At 43.1% G+C, this 23,105-nt stretch overlaps 1 protein-coding gene across 2 annotated transcripts in view; it reads left to right on the top strand.

Annotated features, from left to right (window-relative positions):
• Positions 1-23,105, top strand: part of LOC110502189 (receptor-type tyrosine-protein phosphatase-like N) — a 90,845-nt gene that overhangs the window by 46,827 nt on the left and 20,913 nt on the right. For both annotated transcript variants that reach the window (XM_036959458.2, XM_036959457.2), the window contains exons 7-12: positions 7,905-8,036; positions 8,449-8,483; positions 8,605-8,891; positions 9,827-9,913; positions 10,019-10,098; positions 12,565-12,629. In XM_036959458.2, the coding sequence (XP_036815353.2) occupies positions 7,905-8,036; positions 8,449-8,483; positions 8,605-8,891; positions 9,827-9,913; positions 10,019-10,098; positions 12,565-12,629 (686 nt within the window). The remainder of the gene's footprint in view (positions 1-7,904; positions 8,037-8,448; positions 8,484-8,604; positions 8,892-9,826; positions 9,914-10,018; positions 10,099-12,564; positions 12,630-23,105) is intronic.

Below are 23,105 nucleotides of genomic sequence, written 5' to 3' on the forward strand. Positions count from 1 at the left end.
ATAAGACACAGTGATATATAGACCTAAAGGCTGAGACAATAAGACACAGTGATATAGAGGCCTAAAGGCCGAGACAATAAGACACAGTGATATATAGGCCTAAAGGCAGAGACAATAAGACACAGAGATATATAGACCTAAAGGCAGAGACAATAAGAAGACACAGTGATATATAGACCTAAAGGCCGAGACAATAAGAAGACACAGTGATATATAGACCTAAAGGCAGAGACAATAAGACACAGTGATATATAGACCTAAAGGCAGAGACACAGTGATATATAGACCTAAAGGCTGAGACAATAAGAAGACACAGTGATATATAGACCTAAAGGCTGAGACAATAAGACACAGTGATATATAGACCTAAAGGCTGAGACAATAAGACACAGTGACATACAGACCTAAAGGCAGAGACACAGTGATATATAGACCTAAAGGCTGAGACAATAAGACACAGTGATATATAGACCTAAAGGCAGAGACACAGTGGTATATAGACCTAAAGGCTGAGACAATAAGACACAGTGATATATAGGCCTAAAGGCAGATACAATAAGACACAGTGATATATAGACCTAAAGGCTGAGACAATAAGACACAGTGATATATAGACCTAAAGGCCGAGACAATAAGACACAGTGATATATAGACCTAAAGGCTGAGACAATAAGACACAGTGATATATAGACCTAAAGGCAGAGACAATAAGACACAGTGATATATAGGACTAAAGGCCGAGACAATAAGAAGACACAGTGATATATAGACCTAAAGGCAGAGACAATAAGACACAGTGATATAGAGGACTAAAGGCAGAGACACTGTGATATATAGACCTAAAGGCTGAGACGATAAGAAGACACAGTGATATACAGGCCTAAAGGCAGAGACAATAAGACACAGTGATATAGAGGCCTATAGGCAGAGACAATAAGACACAGTGATATATAGACCTAAAGGCAGAGACAATAAGACACAGTGATATATAGGACTAAAGGCAGAGACACTGTGATATATAGACCTAAAGGCTGAGACGATAAGAAGACACAGTGATATACAGGCCTAAAGGCAGAGACAATAAGACACAGTGATATATAGACCTAAAGGCAGAGACAATAAGACACAGTGATATATAGACCTAAAGGCCGAGACAATAAGACACAGTGATACATAGACCTAAAGGCCGAGACAATAAGAAGACACAGTGATATATAGACCTAAAGGCCGAGACAATAAGAAGACACAGTGATATATAGACCTAAAGGCCGAGACAATAAGACACAGTGATATATAGACCTAAAGGCAGAGACAATAAGACACAGTGATATATAGACCTAAAGGCAGAGACACAGTGATATATAGACCTAAAGGCTGAGACAATAAGAAGACACAGTGATATATAGACCTAAAGGCTGAGACAATAAGACACAGTGATATATAGACCTAAAGGCTGAGACAATAAGACACAGTGACATACAGACCTAAAGGCAGAGACACAGTGATATATAGACCTAAAGGCTGAGACAATAAGACACAGTGATATATAGACCTAAAGGCAGAGACACAGTGGTATATAGACCTAAAGGCTGAGACAATAAGACACAGTGATATATAGGCCTAAAGGCAGAGACAATAAGACACAGTGATATATAGACCTAAAGGCTGAGACAATAAGACACAGTGATATATAGACCTAAAGGCCGAGACAATAAGACACAGTGATATATAGACCTAAAGGCTGAGACAATAAGACACAGTGATATATAGACCTAAAGGCAGAGACAATAAGACACAGTGATATATAGGACTAAAGGCCGAGACAATAAGAAGACACAGTGATATATAGACCTAAAGGCAGAGACAATAAGACACAGTGATATAGAGGACTAAAGGCAGAGACACTGTGATATATAGACCTAAAGGCTGAGACGATAAGAAGACACAGTGATATACAGGCCTAAAGGCAGAGACAATAAGACACAGTGATATAGAGGCCTATAGGCAGAGACAATAAGACACAGTGATATATAGACCTAAAGGCAGAGACAATAAGACACAGTGATATATAGGACTAAAGGCAGAGACACTGTGATATATAGACCTAAAGGCTGAGACGATAAGAAGACACAGTGATATACAGGCCTAAAGGCAGAGACAATAAGACACAGTGATATATAGACCTAAAGGCAGAGACAATAAGACACAGTGATATATAGACCTAAAGGCAGAGACAATAAGACACAGTGATATAGAGCCCTAAAGGCAGAGACAATAAGACACAGTGATATATAGACCTAAAGGCAGAGACAATAAGACACAGTGATATACAGACCTAAAGGCTGAGACAATAAGACACAGTGATATAGAGGCCTAAAGGCAGAGACGATAAGACACAGTGATATATAGACCTAAAGGCAGAGACAATAAGACACAGTGATATATAGACCTAAAGGCAGAGACAATAAGACACAGTGATATAGAGCCCTAAAGGCAGAGACAATAAGACACAGTGATATATAGACCTAAAGGCAGAGACAATAAGACACAGTGATATATAGACCTAAAGGCAGAGACAATAAGACACAGTGATATAGAGCCCTAAAGGCAGAGACAATAAGACACAGTGATATATAGACCTAAAGGCCGAGACAATAAGACACAGTGATATATAGACCTAAAGGCAGAGACAATAAGACACAGTGATATAGAGCCCTAAAGGCAGAGACAATAAGACACAGTGATATATAGACCTAAAGGCAGAGACAATAAGACACAGTGATATACAGACCTAAAGGCTGAGACAATAAGACACAGTGATATAGAGGCCTAAAGGCAGAGACGATAAGACACAGTGATATATAGACCTAAAGGCCGAGACAATAAGACACAGTGATACATAGACCTAAAGGCCGAGACAATAAGACACAGTGATATATAGACCTAAAGGCAGAGACAATAAGACACAGTGATATAGAGGACTAAAGGCAGAGACAATAAGACACAATGATATACAGACCTAAAGGCTGAGACAATAAGACACAGTGATATATAGACCTAAAGGCAGAGACAATAAGACACAGTGATATATAGACCTAAAGGCTGAGACAATAAGACACAGTGATATATAGACCTAAAGGCAGAGACAATAAGACACAGTGATATACAGACCTAAAGGCTGAGACAATAAGACACAGTGATATATAGACCTAAAGGCAGAGACAATAAGACACAGTGATATATAGACCTAAAGGCAGAGACACAGTGATATATAGACCTAAAGGCAGAGACAATAAGACACAGTGATATATAGACCTAAAGGCTGAGACAATAAGACACAGTGATATATAGACCTAAAGGCAGAGACAATAAGACACAGTGATATATAGACCTAAAGGCTGAGACAATAAGACACAGTGATATATAGACCTAAAGGCAGAGACAATAAGACACAGTGATATACAGACCTAAAGGCTGAGACAATAAGACACAGTGATATATAGACCTAAAGGCTGAGACAATAAGAAGACACAGTGATATATAGACCTAAAGGCAGAGACAATAAGACACAGTGATATAGAGGCCTATAGGCAGAGACAATAAGACACAGTGATATAGAGGCCTAAAGGCAGAGACAATAAGACACAGTGATATAGAGACCTAAAGGCAGAGACGATAAGACACAGTGATATATAGACCTAAAGGCAGAGACAATAAGACACAGTGATATATAGACCTAAAGGCAGAGACGATAAGACACAGTGATATATAGACCTAAAGGCAGAGACGATAAGACACAGTGATATATAGACCTAAAGGCAGAGACAATAAGACACAGTGATATAGAGGCCTATAGGCAGAGACAATAAGACACAGTGATATAGAGGCCTAAAGGCAGAGACAATAAGACACAGTGATATAGAGACCTAAAGGCAGAGACGATAAGACACAGTGATATATAGACCTAAAGGCAGAGACAATAAGACACAGTGATATATAGACCTAAAGGCAGAGACGATAAGACACAGTGATATATAGACCTAAAGGCAGAGACAATAAGACACAGTGATATAGAGGCCTAAAGGCAGAGACAATAAGACACAGTGATATATAGACCTAAAGGCAGAGACGATAAGACACAGTGATATAGAGACCTAAAGGCAGAGACAATAAGACACAGTGATATAGAGGCCTAAAGGCAGAGACAATAAGACACAGTGATATATAGACCTAAAGGCTGAGACAATAAGACACAGTGATATAGAGGCCTAAAGGCAGAGACAATAAGACACAGTGATATAGAGACCTAAAGGCAGAGACAATAAGACACAGTGATATAGAGGCCTAAAGGCAGAGACAATAAGAAGACACAGTGATATAGAGGCCTAAAGGCAGAGACAATAAGAAGACACAGTGATATATAGACCTAAAGGCCGAGACAATAAGACACAGTGATATATAGACCTAAAGGCAGAGACAATAAGACACAGTGATATAGAGGCCTAAAGGCTGAGACACAGTGATATAGAGACCTAAAGGCAGAGACAATAAGACACAGTGATATAGAGGCCTAAAGGCAGAGACAATAAGACACAGTGATATAGAGGCCTAAAGGCAGAGACAATAAGACACAGTGATATAGAGGCCTAAAGGCAGAGACAATAAGAAGACACAGTGATATACAGACCTAAAGGCCGAGACAATAAGACACAGTGGCAGAATAAATTCAACCACAAAACCGGAGAGGAACCTCTGTCCAGTGAAGTCCACAAAACATATTGCATGTAACTAATAGTTATATGGCCTACAGCAGGTCAAGCAAGTTAATGTTTCAGACATTTTCGGACCACTAAACTACTACTGATTTAGAACCACAGAGAGTTACTGCAAGTCACAAAGAAAACAGGAGCAGCCTCCACTATTCCAGCACCATTTCAACTTCAACATCATCAAATCACCTCTACTTAGTCTAATACAGTGACAACTAAAAGACACCAAAAACAATTTAGTCCAGTCAACTAAATATGATGTGTGTGTGTGTGTGTGTGTCTAACACCAATGGCATCCCCCTCTCCTTCATGTTGTCTCTAACACCAATGGCATCCCCCTCTCGTTCATGTTGTCTCTAACACCAATGGCATCCTCCTCTCGTTCATGTTGTCTCTAACACCAGTGACATCCCCCTCTCGTTCATGTTGTCTCTAACACCAATGGCATCCCCCTCTCGTTCATGTTGTCTCTAACACCAATGTCATCCCCCTCTCCTTCATGTTGTCTAAACGGTCGATGACTCTGTCATACAGTACAGGTTTTTATATGTGTTGTCCCTGGCTACCTGGATACAATACTTGCTCGCTGGCCTGACTTCCATTCATGGGCAACAATGAGCCAGCTAGTTAACATTAGCATACTACATCTAGCTACATATTGAACGTCCGTCCTTTCAGGTCAGGGGCACAACAATGTATGCATTTATGGTTGGATCGTCATTACCGTTGTACTCATTGGCCAGTATGGTGAATTAGGTTAAACCAAGAGTCCAAATCCCAATCTCCATCTATTGCTAATTTAGGAAAGGGATGATTTTAGCTAGCTAGCTACCGAAGTACAACAACACAACGAGATGCAACTATTCAGTTTTTTTTCTGTAAATTACATCCTGCTTTTGATGTGATGTGATTGATGTGAAGCCAAATCCAAAATGGCTTCCCCTTGACACTTTTTTTGGTGCGCCAGGACCAATCCCAGCTGAGTTCACTCAGTTTAGCTCAATGCTGAAAGGTTATTATTTTAGTTATTTTTCATCAAGGGAGGCCAAATGCTCACTGACTTCCCTTGCTTTGAATAGCACGGGCGGCAACAATGTCATACTCAATGTCAACAATGCCTTGTTATCTCTTCTGACTAACCTGGCCTTGTTATCTCTTCTGACTAACCTGGCCTTGCTATCTCTTCTGACTAACCTGGCCATGCTATCTCTTCTGACTAACCTGGACATGCTATCTCTTCTGACTAACCTGGACATGCTATCTCTTCTGACTAACCTGGACATGCTATCTCTTCTGACTAACCTGGCCATGCTATCTCTTCTGACTAACCTGGACATGCTATCTCTTCTGACTAACCTGGCCATGCTATCTCTTCTGACTAACTGGCCTTGCTATCTCTTCTGACTAACCTGGCCATGCTATCTCTTCTGACTAACCTGGCCATGCTATCTCTTCTGACTAACCTGGCCATGCTATCTCTTCTGACTAACCTGGCCATGCTATCTCTTCTGACTAACCTGGCCTTGCTATCTCTTCTGACTAACATGGACATGCTATCTCTTCTGACTAACCTGGCCTTGCTATCTCTTATGACTAACCTGGCCTTGCTATCTCTTCTGACTAACCTGGCCATGCTATCTCTTCTGACTAACCTGGCCTTGCTATCTCTTCTGACTAACCTGGCCATGCTATCTCTTCTGACTAACCTGGCCATGCTACCTCTTCTGACTAACCTGGCCATGCTATCTCTTCTGACTAACCTGGCCTTGCTATCTCTTCTGACTAACCTGGACATGCTATCTCTTCTGACTAACCTGGACATGCTATCTCTTCTGACTAACCTGGCCTTGCTATCTCTTCTGACTAACCTGGACATGCTATCTCTTCTGACTAACCTGGCCATGCTATCTCTTCTGACTAACCTGGCCATGCTATCTCTTCTGACTAACCTGGCCAGAAGACACAGTGATATATAGACCTAAAGACTGAGACAATAACAAGACACAGTGATATACAGACCTAAAGGCAGAGACAATAAGAAGACACAGTGATATATAGACCTAAAGACTGAGACAATAACAAGACACAGTGATATATAGACCTAAAGGCCGAGACAATAAGACACAATGATATATAGACCTAAAGACTGAGACAATAAAGACTGAGACAATAACAAGACACAGTGATATACTAACCTGACTAACCTGGACATGCTATCTCTTCTGACTAACTGGCCTTGCTATCTCTTCTGACTAACCTGGCCATGCTATCTCTTCTGACTAACCTGGCCATGCTATCTCTTCTGACTAACCTGGCCTTGCTATCTCTTCTGACTAACATGGACATGCTATCTCTTCTGACTAACCTGGCCTTGCTATCTCTTCTGACTAACCTGGCCTTGCTATCTCTTCTGACTAACCTGGCCATGCTATCTCTTCTGACTAACCTGGCCTTGTTATCTCTTCTGACTAACCTGGCCATGCTATCTCTTCTGACTAACCTGGCCATGCTATCTCTTCTGACTAACCTGGCCATGCTATCTCTTCTGACTAACCTGGCCTTGCTATCTCTTCTGACTAACATGGACATGCTATCTCTTCTGACTAACCTGGCCTTGCTATCTCTTCTGACTAACATGGACATGCTATCTCTTCTGACTAACCTGGCCTTGCTATCTCTTCTGACTAACCTGGCCTTGCTATCTCTTCTGACTAACCTGGCCATGCTATCTCTTCTGACTAACCTGGCCATGCTATCTCTTCTGACTAACCTGGCCATTCTATCTCTCCTGACTAACCTGGCCATGCTATCTCTCCTGACTAACCTGGCCATGCTATCTCTTCTGACTAACCTGGCCATGCTATCTCTTCTGACTAACCTGGCCTTGATATCTCTTCTGACTAACCTGGCCATGCTATCTCTTCTGACTAACCTGGCCTTGCTATCACTTCTGACTAACCTGGCCATGCTATCTCTTCTGACTAACCTGGCCTTGCTATCTCTTCTGACTAACCTGGCCATGCTATCTCTTCTGACTAGCCTGGTCCTGACAGTTTACTACAGTCTACTATGACTAGCCTGGCCCTGACAGTTCACTGAGACTAACCTGTCATTTCTGTGTGTCTATCTGTGTAGAGTCTATCCTACAGCGTATGGTGGAGACCCTGGAGATGTACGGTGTTGATCCTAGAGACCTGACCCCCCAGCAGCTCTACAGACTTGCTGTGGTGCTACAAAGGATGAAGGCTGACGACCAGGAGAACGCAGGTACCACAGACCTGTCTGTCTGTCTGTCTGTCTGTCTGTCTGTCTGTCTGTCTGTCTGTCTGTCTGTCTGTCTGTCTGTCTGTCTGTCTGACCATGGTGCTACAGCAGATGCAGGCTGAGGACCATTGTTCTGATCTGACTCACAACTGTTCTGGCTCGGATATTCTCTTCTCATATTAGTCTTTTCTTGCCTCGTTGGACCATCCTGTTCTCATGAGCAGTCAGAATGGTTGGATCAGTCGTTTTCTGCACATTTCCAAAAAACTATGGTGGATGCGTAACAAGGCCAGCCCAGTACATCTGTCTGCACACAGAAGGACTACGCCGTTCAATATCACTGAATAATGAACGAATTACACATTAGTAATTTCCTGTAAATCATCTTAATGCTCTCTTTATTCTCTTTTTTCAGACCCGTTTACCAATGAACCGATCACACCGAAGGAGGTATGTTCAGATCAGAAATACAGTACTAAGTGGTATTGCATGACGTTAGGTATATATATTATAATGCTGCTATCGTGGTCATTGTCCTGTCTCTTGGTGTCTCTGGGTGTCCTCTACACAGAAACAGCAGATGCTTAAAAACAGTGACACCGTGTCCAACAAAGGAGAGAATGCTCCCCTCCCTGTCCCCTCTCCTTCCTCTACCTCGGTAGCTGATGTGGCCCCTACCCTGGCCCCTGCTGCCACTAGTCCCACTATAGGGGTCAGTGTGACCGCCAAGGGCTCCTCTGTCTCTGTGGAGGATGTGAAAGAGAAGGTGAAAAGCTCCAATGTCCCAGCAGGGCTACCAGCTGCTGAGAGGGGAACGGCAGCTAGGGAGGAGTATGGATACATCGTCACCAACCAGAGGTCTGTTCTGGTAACTTACTGTGTGGATCTCTTATACAAGTTAGGATTCAGACCGTAGTCCTTAATACTGTCTGTAAAGCTATGACTCGTACCTTAGTCTTTCATGCTGTCTGTAAAGCTATGACTCGTACCTTAGTCTTTCATGCTGTCTGTAAAGCTATGACTCGTACCTTAGTCTTTCATGCTATCTGTAAAGCTATGACTCGTACCTTAGTCTTTCATGCTGTCTGTAAAGCTATGACTCGTACCTTAGTCTTTCATGCTGTCTGTAAAGCTATGACTCGTACCTTAGTCTTTCATGCTGTCTGTAAAGCTATGACTCGTACCTTAGTCCTTCATGCTGTCTGTAAAGCTATGACTCGTACCTTAGTCCTTCATGTTGTCTGTAAAGCTATGACTCGTACCTTAGTCCTTCATGCTGTCTGTAAAGCTATGACTCGTACTTTAGTCCTTCATGCTGTCTGTAAAGCTATGACTCGTACCTTAGTCCTTCATGCTGTCTGTAAAGCTATGACTCGTACCTTAGTCCTTCATGCTGTCTGTAAAGCTATGACTCGTACCTTAGTCCTTCATGCTGTCTGTAAAGATATGACTCGTACCTTAGTCCTTCATGCTGTCTATAAAGCTATGACTCGTACCTTAGTCCTTCATGCTGTCTATAAAGCTATGACTCGTACCTTAGTCCTTAATACTGATACTTGGCATTTTTTTTACTCATCTAAATGATACTATGATATCTAAATGATACTATGATATCTAAATGATACTGCATAAGGCAATTATATCATTACCTCTGCAGAGCAGGATGTTTTAGTATATTTAATATTATAATTTTAAGTCTAGACTCTAAGGGCATATGGTTGTTGATGAATGTAATGTCTTAATTGCACGTTGTCATTGTTGTCGTTGTCATTGTTGTAATTGTTGTTCTCCAGTCCTCTCAGTCTGTATGATGGGGTGAAACTACTGGAACTATTGGCAGAGAGAATTCACCTGACTACCAGCAGCTTCATCAACATCAGGTACTGTACGGTCACCGTGTGTGTGTGTCTGCCTGTATGACTGTGTGTGGCAGTATATACAGTAAGTCAATAATACCCGTTTCCCTGCTTGCTATGTTGCTCCAGTGTTGTGGGTCCAGCCCTGACGTTCAGGATCAGGCAAAACCCTCAGAATATGAGTGCAGAGGACGTGGCTGAGAAGGCTGGTGAGAAAGAACCTGTCTGTCTGTCTGTCTGTCTGTCTGTCTGTCTGTCTGTCTGTCTGTCTGTCTGTCTGTCTGTCTGTCTCTAACATGTCTGTCTGTCTGTCTGTCTGTCTGTCTGTCTGTCTGTCTGTCTGTCTGTCTGTCTGTCTTTCTTTTCCCCTCTAGCCCTCTCGCTCACAGATTAAAATGTTGCCCAAGAGGGAGACAGAAAGACAGAGATAATGAAACTAGGTCTGGGATTCATTCTTTTGGGGGTTTCGTCCCAACCGCCACCCTATTCCATATACAGTGCACTACTTTTCCCAAGGGTCTGTATGGCTCTGGTAATTTACCTCTATCAGCAGCCAGACAGCTCTCTAGGCTCTGAACATTTTCTAATCCCTACATTTCATCCAATCCTAAAATTCTAATTTAACTCAACCATTGTTTAACATTTCCTTATATATACAGTTGAAGTCAGAAGTTTACATACACTTTGGTTGGAGTCATTAAAACTCGTTTTTCAACCACTCCACAAATTTCGTGTTAACAAACTATAGTTTTGGCAAGTCGGTTAGGACATCTACTTTGTGCATGACACAAGTTATTTTTACAACAATTGTTATTGACAGATTATTTCACTTATAATTCACTGTATCAATTCCAGTGGGTCAGAAGTTTACGTTCACTAAGTTGACCGTGCCTTTAAACAGCTTAGAAAATTCCAGAAAATTATGTCATGGCTTTAGAAGCTTCTGATAGGCTTATTGACATCATTTGAGTCAATTGGAGGTGTACCTGTGGATGTATTTCAAGGCCTACCTTCAAACTTAGTCCCTCTTTGCTTGACATCATGGGAAAATCAAAAGTAATCAGCCAAGAACTCCACAAGTCTGGTTCATCCTTGGGAGCAATTTCCAAACGCCTGAAGGTACCACGTTCATCTGTACAAGCAATAGTACGCAAGTATAAACACCATGGGACCACGCAGCCGTCATACCACTCAGGAAGGAGACGCCTTCTGTCTCCTAGAGATTAACCTACTTTGGTGCGAAAAGTGCAAATCATTTCCAGAACAGCAGCAAAAGGACCTTGTAAAGATGCTGGAGGAAACAGGTACAAAAGTATCTATATCCACAGTAAAACAACTCCTATATCGACATAATCTGAAAGGCCCCTCAGCAAGGAAGAAGCTACTGCTCCAAAAACCGCCATAAAAAGCCAGACTACGGTTTGCAACTGCACATGGGGACAAAGCTGAACTTTTTGGAGAAATGTCCTTTCGCCTGATGAAACAAAAATAGAACTGTTTGGCCATAATGACCATCGTTATGTTTGGAGGAAAAAGAGGGAGGCTTGCAAGCTGAAGAACACCATCCCAACCGTGAAGCACGCGGGTGGCAGCATCATGTTGTTGGGGTGCTTTGCTGCAGGAGGGAGAGGTGAACTTCACAAAATAGATGGCACCATGAGGATGGAAAATGATGTGGATATATTGAAGCAATCTCAAGACATCAGTCAGGAAGTTAATGCTTGGTTGCAAATGGGTCTTCCAAATGGACAATGACCCCAAGCACACTTCCAAAGTTGTGGAAAAATGGCCTAAGTACAACAAAATCAAGGTATTGGAGTGGCCATCACAAAGCCCTGACCTCAATCCTATAGAAAATGTGTGTGCAGAACTGAAAAAATGTGTGCGAGCAAGGAGGCCTACAAACCTGACTCAGTTACACCAGCTCTGTCAGGAGGAATGGTCCAAAATTCACCCAAAATTTTGTGGGAAGCTTGTGGAAGGCTACCTGAAATGTTTGAGCCAAGTTAAACAATTTAAAGGCAATGCTACCAAATACTAATTTAATGTATGTTAACTTCTGACCCACTGGGAATGTGATGAAAGAAACAAAAGCTGAAATAAATCATTCTCTCTACTATTATTCTGACATTTCAAATTCTTAAAATATTGTGGTGATCCTAACTGACCTAAGACAGGGAATTCTTACTCTGATTAAATGTCAGGAAATCAGAAAAACTGTATGTTAACATCAGAACTATTTCTTTGAGAAACTCTTGAGAGGAAATTATAATTGTTTTTTTATTTATTCAATTTAGTGACAAAATAAAATATCTTTAGAGCCTTAGAAGAAGAGCTATAAATATATATTTCCCGCGGTCTGTCTGTGGCAGTACTCCAGCTGAATGTAAAAGTTAGACCCTGGCTGGGTTGAGAGAGACATGTACTGATGTCAACATTTCCCTGTCCTTTCCCTGTCCTTTTTCTGGTGATTCTAGTTAGGTGTGGTATATAACCCACAATTCCTTTCACTCTGAGCCTCATAGGAGCTGACAGCACAGACTGTGCATCCAGAATAGCACCCTATTCCAGCGCATTACTTTTGACCAGGGCTCATAGGGCTCAGACAGAATAGTATGTTGATATTCATGAATGATAACTGTTGGCTCTGTTTGTTGTGGTTTTGTCTCTGTCAGTGTCTGAGAAGACCTTTCTGGAGTCTGAGACGGGACTGAAGATCCTGCAGACTGGTGTGGGAGAGGTATAGTATAACTGTACAAATACACACTCTCTTTCTCTCTTTCTCTGTGTCTCTCTCTGTCTCTCTCTGTCTCTCTGTCTCTCTCTCTGTCTCTGTCTCTCTCTCTGTCTCTCTCTCTCTCTGTCTCTGTCTCTCTCTGTGTCTTTCTGTCTCTCTCTCTCTCTCTGTCTCTGTCTCTCTCTGTGTCTTTCTGTCTCTCTCTGTTTATGTCTCTCTCTCTCTCTGTCTCTGTCTCTCTCTGTGTCTTTCTGTCTCTGTTGCTGTCTCTCTCTCTCTCTCTCTCTCTGTCTCTCTCTCTCCCTGTCTCTCTCTGTCTCTCTCTGTCTCTGTGTCTCTCTCTCTCTCTCTCTCTCTCTCTCTCTCTCTGTCTCTCTCTGTCTCTGTGTCTCTCTCTGTCTCTCTGTCGTACATTGAGGATATTGTTGCAGAATTCTGCATGCAATTTGGTGTTTTTCCCATGTTGTGAATTCTTGGTTGGTGAGCGGACCCCAGATCTCACATCCATAAAGGGCAATGGGTTCTATAACTATTCAAGTATTTTTAGCCAGATCCCAATTGTTATGGTGAATTTATGTTCCTTTTGATGGCCCTTCGTGCCTTGTCTCTCAGATCGTTCACAGTTTTGTGGAAGTTACCTGTGGCTCTGATGTTTAGGCCGAGGTACGTATAGTTTTTTGTGTGCTCTAGGGCAACGGTGTTGAGATGGAATTTGAATTCCTGGTCCTAGCAACTGGACCTTGTTTGGAACACCATTATTTTGGTCTTACTGAGATTTACTGTCATGGCCCAGGACTGACAGAATCTGTGCAGAAGATCTAGGTGCTGCTATAGGCCCTCCTTGGTTGGGGATTATCAGCAAACAGTAGACATTTGACTGCAGATTCTAGTAGGGTGAGGTCAGGTGCTGCAGACTGTTCTAGTGCCCGCGCCAATTCGTTGATATATATGTTGAAGAGGGTGGGGCTTAAGCTGCATCCCTGTCTCACCCCACGGCCCTGTGGGAAGAAATGTGTTATATATGTTGAAGAGGGTGGGGCTTAAGCTGCATCCCTGTCTCACCCCACGGCCCTGTGGGAAGAAATGTGTTATATATGTTGAAGAGGGTGGGGCTCAAGCTGCAGCCTTGTCTCACCCCACGGCCCTGTGGGAAGAAATGTGTTATATATGTTGAAGAGGGTGGGGCTCAAGCTGCATCCCTGTCTCACCCCACGGCCCTCTGGGAAGAAATGTGTTTTTTTTGCCAATTTTAACCGCACACTTTTTGTTTGTCTAAATGGATTGTATAATGTCGTACGTTTTTCCCCCAACACCACTTTTCATCAATTTGTATAGCAGACCAATGGTGTAAAAATACTTTAAACTACTACTTTAGTTGTTTTTTGGGAAATCTGTACTTTAGACAACTTTTACTTTTACTTCACTACATCCCTGAAGAAAATGATGTACTTTGTCGTGGAAATTTCCTGTATTTACCAAATCATGAGAGCAAACCACACACAAGTCAGAGTTATCGCAAAGTCCATCTTTAATTATATGAGCTCCATCACAACTCTGTGACTCTCAGATAAATTCAGTGTCTATAAATTAATTCTCTGAGAGTCCCTTACACATTGCAACTGAGATCCTTTATAGCAAAGACACACATAGCCAGACAGCATTGGCTATAAATTATTGTTCAGCTTTGTCTCCTAAACTATGTTCTTTTCTCAAACTCAGAACCATAAACCAATCCTCCATATCAACAGGCATATATCAAATCCATCCTATCTTGACAAGATCACAGAGACACATTGACTGGCACACAGACATTGTGGAGCCAAGAGATACACGCTTGACCTCTCCCTCTCTCCGGCCCAAGTAACTTAGTCCTGACAGAGAACAGATGACTGCACAGTATTGCCACAGTATTATACAAAAATAAACATTCTGATGAGAAGTAACTTACAAACATATGATGAATATAAAACATCTTACCTATGTTACCAACTAATTCTGATTATTCCCCAACAACTTTTTACGCATTTTCGCTGACACCCAAAAGTAGTCGTTACATTTTGAATGCTCAGCAGGACAGGAAAATGGTCCAATTCACACACTTATCAACAGAACATCCCTGGTCGTCCCGGATTCACTAAACACTAATGCTTAATTTGTAAATGATGTCTGGGTGTTGGAGTGTGACCCTGGCTATCCGTAAATAAAATAAAAACAAGAAAATGGTGCTTAATAAAAGGAATTTGAAATTATTTATACTTTTGATAGTTAAGTATATTTAAATCCAAATACTTTTAGACCTTTCTCAAGTAGGATTTTACTGGGTGACTTTCACTTTTATTTGAGTTATTTTCTATTAAGGTATCTTTACTTTTACTCAAGTATGACAGTTGGGTACTTTGCCATGCCAAATTGAGTCCAAAGCTTTTTTGAAATCAACAAATCATGAGAAGACTTTGCCTTTGTTTTGGTTTGTTTATCAATTAGGTTGTGAAGGCTGAATACGTGGTCTGTCTTATGGTCATTTTCCACTTTGTGGATTGGGGTGATCATATCTTGGTTCCAAATATTGGGGATCTGAGGATGATGGTAAAGAGTTTAAGCATAGCCAATTGGAATTTGTTGTCTGTATATTTTATAATTTCATTAAGGATACCATCAACACCACAGGCCTTTTTGGGTTGGAGGGTTTTTATTTTGTCCTGTAACTCATTCAAGGTAATTGGAGAATCCAGTGGGTTCGGGTAGTCTTTAATAGTTGATTCTAAGATTTGTAATTGATCATGTATGTCATTTTGCCGTTTGTTCTTTGTTATAGAGCCAAAAAGATTGGAGAAGTGGTTTATCCTTAAACCTTTTGTCCAGGAAATTGTCTAGAAGGGATTGAATTTGTTGTTGCCTAATTGTTTTTTTGTAGATTTCCACACTATTCTCCTTCCATCTATAGCATTTATTATTATTACTCAGTTCCTTTGGCTTTGATGCCTCATGATTGAGTATTGCTCTGTTCAAGTAGACTGTGAGTTTGCTGTGATCTGATAGTGGTGTCAGTGGGCTGACTATGAACGCTCTGAGAGACTTTGGGTTGAGGTCAGTGATAATGTAGTCTACAGGACTACTGCCAAGAGATGAGCTATAGGTGTACCTACCGTAGGAGTCCCCCCGAAGCCTACCTTAGGAGTCCCCCCGAAGCCTACCTTAGGAGTCCCCCCGAAGCCTACCTTAGGAGTCCCCCCGAAGCCTACCTTAGGAGTCCCCCGAAGCCTACCTTTGGAGTCCCCCGAAGCCTACCTTAGGAGTCCCCCCAAAGCCTACCGTAGGAGTCCCCCCGAAGCCTACCGTAGGAGTCCCCTGAAGCCTACCGTAGGAGTCCCCTCGAAGCCTACCTTAGGAGTCCCCCCAAAGCCTACCTTAGGAGTCCCCCCAAAGCCTACCTTTGACTATGTACAAATGTGAGAGCTGCAGGAGTTGTGACACGTTTTGTTGGTTATATTGTCATAGTTGTGTTTAGGGGGGAATATGGGGGAGGGAATGCTGTCAGCTCCAGGTAGGTGTTTGTCCCCCTGTGTGCTGAGGATGTCAGGTTCTTGTCAGGGTTCTGGCATTTAGGACCATCACAGTAGGTGTGAGCAGAGCATGTTGAGCATCGGATACATACCTCCTAGGTTGCAGGTTGGGGCTTGGACCTGTTTCTCTGCTCAGAGCCTGGGCATCTATTTCTCTCCCTCTCTCTCTGTCCCTCCCTCCCTCCCTCCCTCCCTCTCTCCCTCTACCCCCCCCCCCCCCCCCCCCCCCCCCCAAATATATGGAGACTTGGCTGTCTCTATCTCAATAAGAGAGTGTGCAAAGCTGTCAACAAGGCAAAGGTTGGCTACTTATGTGTTATTTCATAGTATTCATGTATTCACTATTATTCTGTTCTACTCTGTTGTACTCTGCTCTACTCTACTCTACTCTGTTCTACTCTACTCTGTTCTACTCTGCTCTGCTCTACTCTACTCTACTCTACTCTACTCTGCTCTACTCTGTTCTACTCTACTATGTTCTACTCTACTCTGTTCTACTCTGCTCTACTCTACTCTACTCTACTCTACTCTACTCTACTCTACTCTGTTCTACTCTGCTCTGCTCTGCTCTACTCTACTCTACTCTACTACTCTACTCTACTCTACTCTACTCTGCTCTGCTCTACTCTACTCTGTTCTACTCTACTCTGTTCTGCTCTGTTCTGCTCTACTCTGTTCTGCTCTACTCTGTTCTGCTCTACTCTGTTCTGCTCTGTTCTACTCTATTCTGTTCTGCTCTGCGTCTCTCCCACATACTACCTATTCTTGCTGGGGCAACAAACCAGACCCTTCCACACCTCTTCTCCCCCACCTCTGTTACTCTCCCTTACGCAACAGCAACATGTGCCGCAGTTGCTAGGGCAACACCTTTTGAAGTGACAAGTGGTGTACAGCGGTTGAATAGAGTTTGAGGGAAAGATCTATGAGGCCTTACATTGGAGCCTAGGAGAAAGCATTTTTCTTCGTTCCATTCCCTTTCTCTTTTCGTTTCACTAACTTGCCCTCCTCTTTCCTTGTGTGTCGGTCCACCCTACTTGATACACATTTCTGTAATCCTTTTCTGAAATCCCAAACCCTCCTTTCCAAGAGGCTATTTCCAGGATTATTAGTGATATCAGGACTTGTCGGGTCATACATCAGGAGTGGAAGAAGGAGAGCTCATCTAATGTTTTATGTTTCGCATCATCCTCATTTGATGATGGAGCGGATGATCCTGGAGAGATGGAGTGGATGATCCTGGAGAGATGGAGCGATTGATCCTGGAGAGATGGAGTGGTTGAGAGATGGAGTGGTTGATCCTGGAGAGATGGAGCGGTTGATCCTGGAGAGATGGAGCGGCAGATCCTGGAGAGATGGAGCGGCTGATCCTGGAGCGATGGAGTGATTGATCCTGGAGAGATGGAGTGGTTGAGAGATGGAGCGGTTGATCCTGGAGAGATGGAGCGGTTGATCCTGGAGAGATGGAGCGGATGATCCTGGAGAGATGGAGTAGTTGAGAGATGGAGCGGTTGATCCTGGAGAGATGGAGCGGTTGATCCTGGAGAGATGGAGTAGTTGAGAGATGGAGCGGTTGATCCTGGAGAGATGGAGCGGTTGATCCTGGAGAGATGGAGCGGCTGATCCTGGAGAGATGGAGCGGCTGATCCTGGAGAGATGGAGCGATTGATCCTGGAGAGATGGAGCGATTGATCCTGGAGAGATGGAGTGGTTGAGAGATGGAGCGGTTGATCCTGGAGAGATGGAGCGGTTGATCCTGGAGAGATGGAGTGGTTGAGAGATGGAGAAATCCCAAACCCTCCTTTCCAAGAGGCTATTTCCAGGATTATTAGTGATATCAGGACTTGTCGGGTCATACATCAGGAGTGGAAGAAGGAGAGCTCATCTAATGTTTTATGTTTCGCATCATCCTCATTTGATGATGGAGCGGATGATCCTGGAGAGATGGAGTGGATGATCCTGGAGAGATGGAGCGATTGATCCTGGAGAGATGGAGTGGTTGAGAGATGGAGCGGTTGATCCTGGAGAGATGGAGCGGTTGATCCTGGAGAGATGGAGCGGCTGATCCTGGAGAGATGGAGCGGCTGATCCTGGAGAGATGGAGTGATTGATCCTGGAGAGATGGAGTGGTTGAGAGATGGAGCGGTTGATCCTGGAGAGATGGAGCGGTTGATCCTGGAGAGATGGAGCGGATGATCCTGGAGAGATGGAGTAGTTGAGAGATGGAGCGGTTGATCCTGGAGAGATGGAGCGGTTGATCCTGGAGAGATGGAGCGGCTGATCCTGGAGAGATGGAGCGGCTGATCCTGGAGAGATGGAGCGATTGATCCTGGAGAGATGGAGCGATTGATCCTGGAGAGATGGAGTGGTTGAGAGATGGAGCGGTTGATCCTGGAGAGATGGAGCGGTTGATCCTGGAGAGATGGAGTGGTTGAGAGATGGAGCGGTTGATCCTGGAGAGATGGAGCGGATGATCCTGGAGAGATGGAGCGGTTGAGAGATTTAGCGGTTGAGAGATGGAGCGGTTGATCCTGGAGAGATGGAGCGGTTGATCCTGGAGAGATGGAGCGGTTGATCCTGGAGAGATGGAGCGGTTGATCCTGGAGAGATGGAGCGGTTGATCCTGGAGAGATGGAGCGGTTGAGAGATGGAGCGGTTGATCCTAATACTATAACTCAGAAATAAGCTTAATTTGTCCTAGTTGGTATAGTAGGAAAAGTCCACTTTCCAGTTAGTAATGTGTAACGCTATTGTATAACTCAGAAATAGGCTTTATGTTAGAAGATATAGCAGCTTCCTACTATTGTTAAATTATTTTTGTAAAAAGAGACGTTTTGGTCCTCGTTGCCTGTATCTGCAGGACAGTAGGCAGAAACGTCACACTATCAGCATACAAAAGAAATGAATAAAAGCAATGTAGGCTGTCATAAAGAGAGGATGGCCTAATGTTAATAAAATAACAGTAAATACCAATAACATGGCCTAATATTAATAAAATAATAGTAACGATAATTATAATGAATTGCCTAACTTTTTAAGCCTTATTCGTTAATGCACCTTTACAATTTCAACCTGATAGAGTTCATTTCCAATCAAAATGTGCATTATAAAGTGCTTGTTTTATGAATCAATCAATCAAATGTATTTATAAAGCCCTTCGTACATCAGCTGATGTCACAAAGTGCTGTACAGAAACCCAGCCTAAAACCCCAAACAGCAAGCAATGGAGGTGTAGAAGCACGGTGGCTAGGAAAAACTCCCTAGAAAGGCCAGAACCTAGGAAGAAACCTAGAAAGGAACCAGGCTATGAAGGGTGGCCAGTCCTCTTCTGGCTGGTTCGCAAGGCTCCTGGGGCGTAGGTCCTCCGAGAGAGAGAAAGAAAGAAAGAGAAAAAGAGAGAGCGAATTAGAGAGAGCATACTTAAGATCACGTTAGTGACTCAACCCACTCAGGTGACGCACCCCTCCTAGGAACGGCATGGAAGAGCACCAGTAAGCCAGTGACTCAGCCCCCCGTAACAGGGTTAGAGGCAGAGAATCCCAGTGGAGAGAGGGGAACCGACCAGGCAGAGACAGCAAGGGCGGTTCGTTGCTCCAGAGCCTTTCCATTCACCTTCACACTCCTAGGCCAGACTACACTCAGTCATAGGGCCTACTGAAGAGATGAATGCATTATGCTGATCGAATCAAACGATTAAAGTGCTTATTGGCTACAGAAAAAATTCTGAAAACGTTTCTATAATATACCTATGCCTGCTATCAAATTAGTGAAGTTTCTGTTTAATGATGTTTAATACGGTTTAATCTCGTTTCTTACCATGTTAATTCTATAATTTTTATTTGTCTATTATGGTGGTTGGCTTTAGAAATAACAACATTGCCGTGACATTTTCAGATGTCCTTTAAATGCACTGAAGATTTATCAGGAAACGCCACCATGAAACACCACCAATATAATAATATTGTCTTCACATTTATTATGTTCATAGTTTACAGTACCAGCTCGGCAGACGTCAATCAAATTACAGTAATAAAGAACGTTGGAGATGGTGTTTAGAAACAACAGTGTCTCTACCTTAACCGTCGCAGTCCTTTTAGTCGTTATACAGTCTGTACTGCCAGTGGTCTGTGTTATCTCCCTCAGCTAGTGGTGGGTGGTTACTGTGGTGTAAGGTGGGTGGTTACTATGGTGTCAGGTGGGTGGTTACTGTGGTGTCAGGTGGGTGGTTACTGTGGTGTCAGGTGGGTGGTTACTGTGGTGACAGGTGGGTGGTTACTGTGGTGTAGGGTGGGTGGTTACTGTGGTGTCAGGTGGGTGGTTACTGTGGTGTCAGGTGGGTGGTTACTGTGGTGTCAGGTGGGTGGTTACTATGGTGTCAGGTTGGTGGTTACTGTGGTGTCAGGTGGGTGGTTACTGTGGTGTTAGGTGGGTGGTTACTATGGTGTCAGGTTGGTGGTTACTGTGGTGTCAGGCGGGTGGGTGGTTACTATGGTGTCAGGTTGGTGGTTACTGTGGTGTCAGGTGGGTGGTTACTGTGGTGTCAGGTGGGTGGTTACTATGGTGTCAGGTTGGTGGTTACTGTGGTGTCAGGTGGGTGGGTGGTTACTGTGGTGTCAGGTGGGTGGTTACTGTGGTGTCAGGTGGGTGGTTACTGTGGTGTCAGGTGGGTGGTTACTGTGGTGTCAGGTGGGTGGTCACTGTTTTGACAGGTGGGCGGTTGCTGTGGTGACAGGTGGGTGGTTACTGTGTTGACAGGTGGGTGGTTACTGTGGTGACAGGTGGGTGGTTACTGTGGTGACAGGTGGGCGGTTGCTGTGGTGACAGGTGGGCGGTTGCTGTGGTGACAGGTGGGCGGTTGCTGTGGTGACAAATGTTAAAAAAGTATTTTGTTCCTTATATTAAATTGTTAATTCTTAAGTCCCTACCACTCAGAACCTTGATGACCACTCATTACACCAAGCATTTCTCTGTTGCCATGACAGCGCCTGGCTCGGTCCTCCCCCACTGAGGCTCTCAGACATCATGGCAACAACATCAACAGGCAGGGAGGGGGGCCAGATATCACCCCTGCACTCTCTTTTCTTCATTCTCTTCATTTTTTTAACATTTTTACAGCCCCCTTTATTGTCTCTATCTCTCTCAATTCAATTGGCTTTATTTATTTATTTATTTATAACCTTTATTTAACGAGGAAAGCCAGTTAAGAACAAATTCTTATTTACAATGACTGCCTACCGAGGAAGAGTGGGTTAACTGCCATGTTCAGGGGGCAGAACGAAAGATTTTGACCATGTCAGGTCAGGGATTCAATCCAGTAACCTTTCGGATACTAGTCCAAACCTCTAACCACAAGGCCACCTGCCACCCCTATTGTTATATTATATGTTAACAAAGCAAGTAAAATAGTGTCACGTTCATCATAAGCAGCGTGGTGTGTTTCCATCCTTTATTTTGGAAATGAAGACGTCAAAGAACAAAAACGAACAACCGAAACGTGAAGCTAGACTAATGCTCACAGGCAACAATACATAGACAAGATCCCACAATGGCTACCTAAATATGATCCCCAATCAGAGACAACGATAAACAGCTGCCTCTGATTGGGAACCATATCAGGCCAACATAGATATTCAATTCCCCCAGATATCCCACCCTAAATCACACCCTGACCCTACCAACATAAATATACAATTCCCCTAGATAACCCCTAGATAACCCACCTTAAATCACACCCCGACCCAACCAACATAGATATACAATTCCCCTAGATAACCCCTAGATAACCCACCTTAAATCACACCCCGACACAACCAACATAGATATACAATTCCCCTAGACAACCCCTAGATAACCCCTAGATAACCCACCTTAAATCACACCCCGACCCTACCATCATAGATATACAATTCCCCTAGATAACCCCTAGATAACCCACCTTAAATCACACCCCGACCCTACCAACATAGATATACAATTCCCCTAGATAACCCCTAGATAACCCATCCTAAATCACACCCCGACCCTACCAACATGGAGAATAAACAGCTCGTGACAAATAGACAATAAACAACAGTGAAATAAGCAATCAAAAAATGACCAGTAACATTACACTCACAAAAGTTCCAAAATAATAAAGACATTTCAAAAGTCATATGTGAAAATACTAAAGGGAAAATAAATCAACAAAAATATGGGTTGTATTTACAATGGTGTTTGTTCTTCACTGGTTGCCCTTTTCTCGTGGCAACAGGTCACAAATCTTGCTGCTGTGATGAAACACTGTGGAATTTCACCCAGTAGATATGGGAGTTTATCAAAATTGGGTTTGTACCGGTACACCCCCCCCCCCCCCCTGTATAAAGTCTCACTGTTGTTATTTTACTGCTGCTCTTTAATTACTTGTTACTTTTTATTTCTTATTCTTATTCGTATATATTTTTTTTTAACTGCATTGTTGGTTAGGGCCTCATAAGTAAGCATTTCACTGTAAGGTTGTATTTGACGCATATGACTAATAAAATTGGATTTTATTTGAATAAACTACAGGACAAAATACAAACTCTTCTAACCCAAAAAGGCCTGTGGTGTTGATGGTATCCTAAATAAAATAATAAAATATACTAACCACAAATTCCAAATCACTTCCGGTCTCCCGAGTGGCGCACCTGTCTAAGCCACTGCATCTCAGTGCTACAGGTACTGGTTTGATCCCGGGCTGTATCACAACCAGCTGTCATAGGGAGTCCTATATGGCGGTGCACAATTTGCCCAGCGTCATCTGGGTTAGGGGAGGGTGTTTGTCTTGGGTGGGCCGTCATTGTAAAATAAGAATGTGTTCTTAAATTACTTGCCTAGTTAAATAAAATCAATATTTAAACACTTTTTAACATCATCCTCTAGTGGGGGGATATAGGTAGAA

This window comes from Oncorhynchus mykiss, chromosome 22 (assembly GCF_057628025.1).
Source record: "Oncorhynchus mykiss isolate SJ-2025 chromosome 22, ASM5762802v1, whole genome shotgun sequence".
Classification (NCBI taxonomy): Eukaryota; Metazoa; Chordata; class Actinopteri; order Salmoniformes; family Salmonidae; genus Oncorhynchus; species Oncorhynchus mykiss.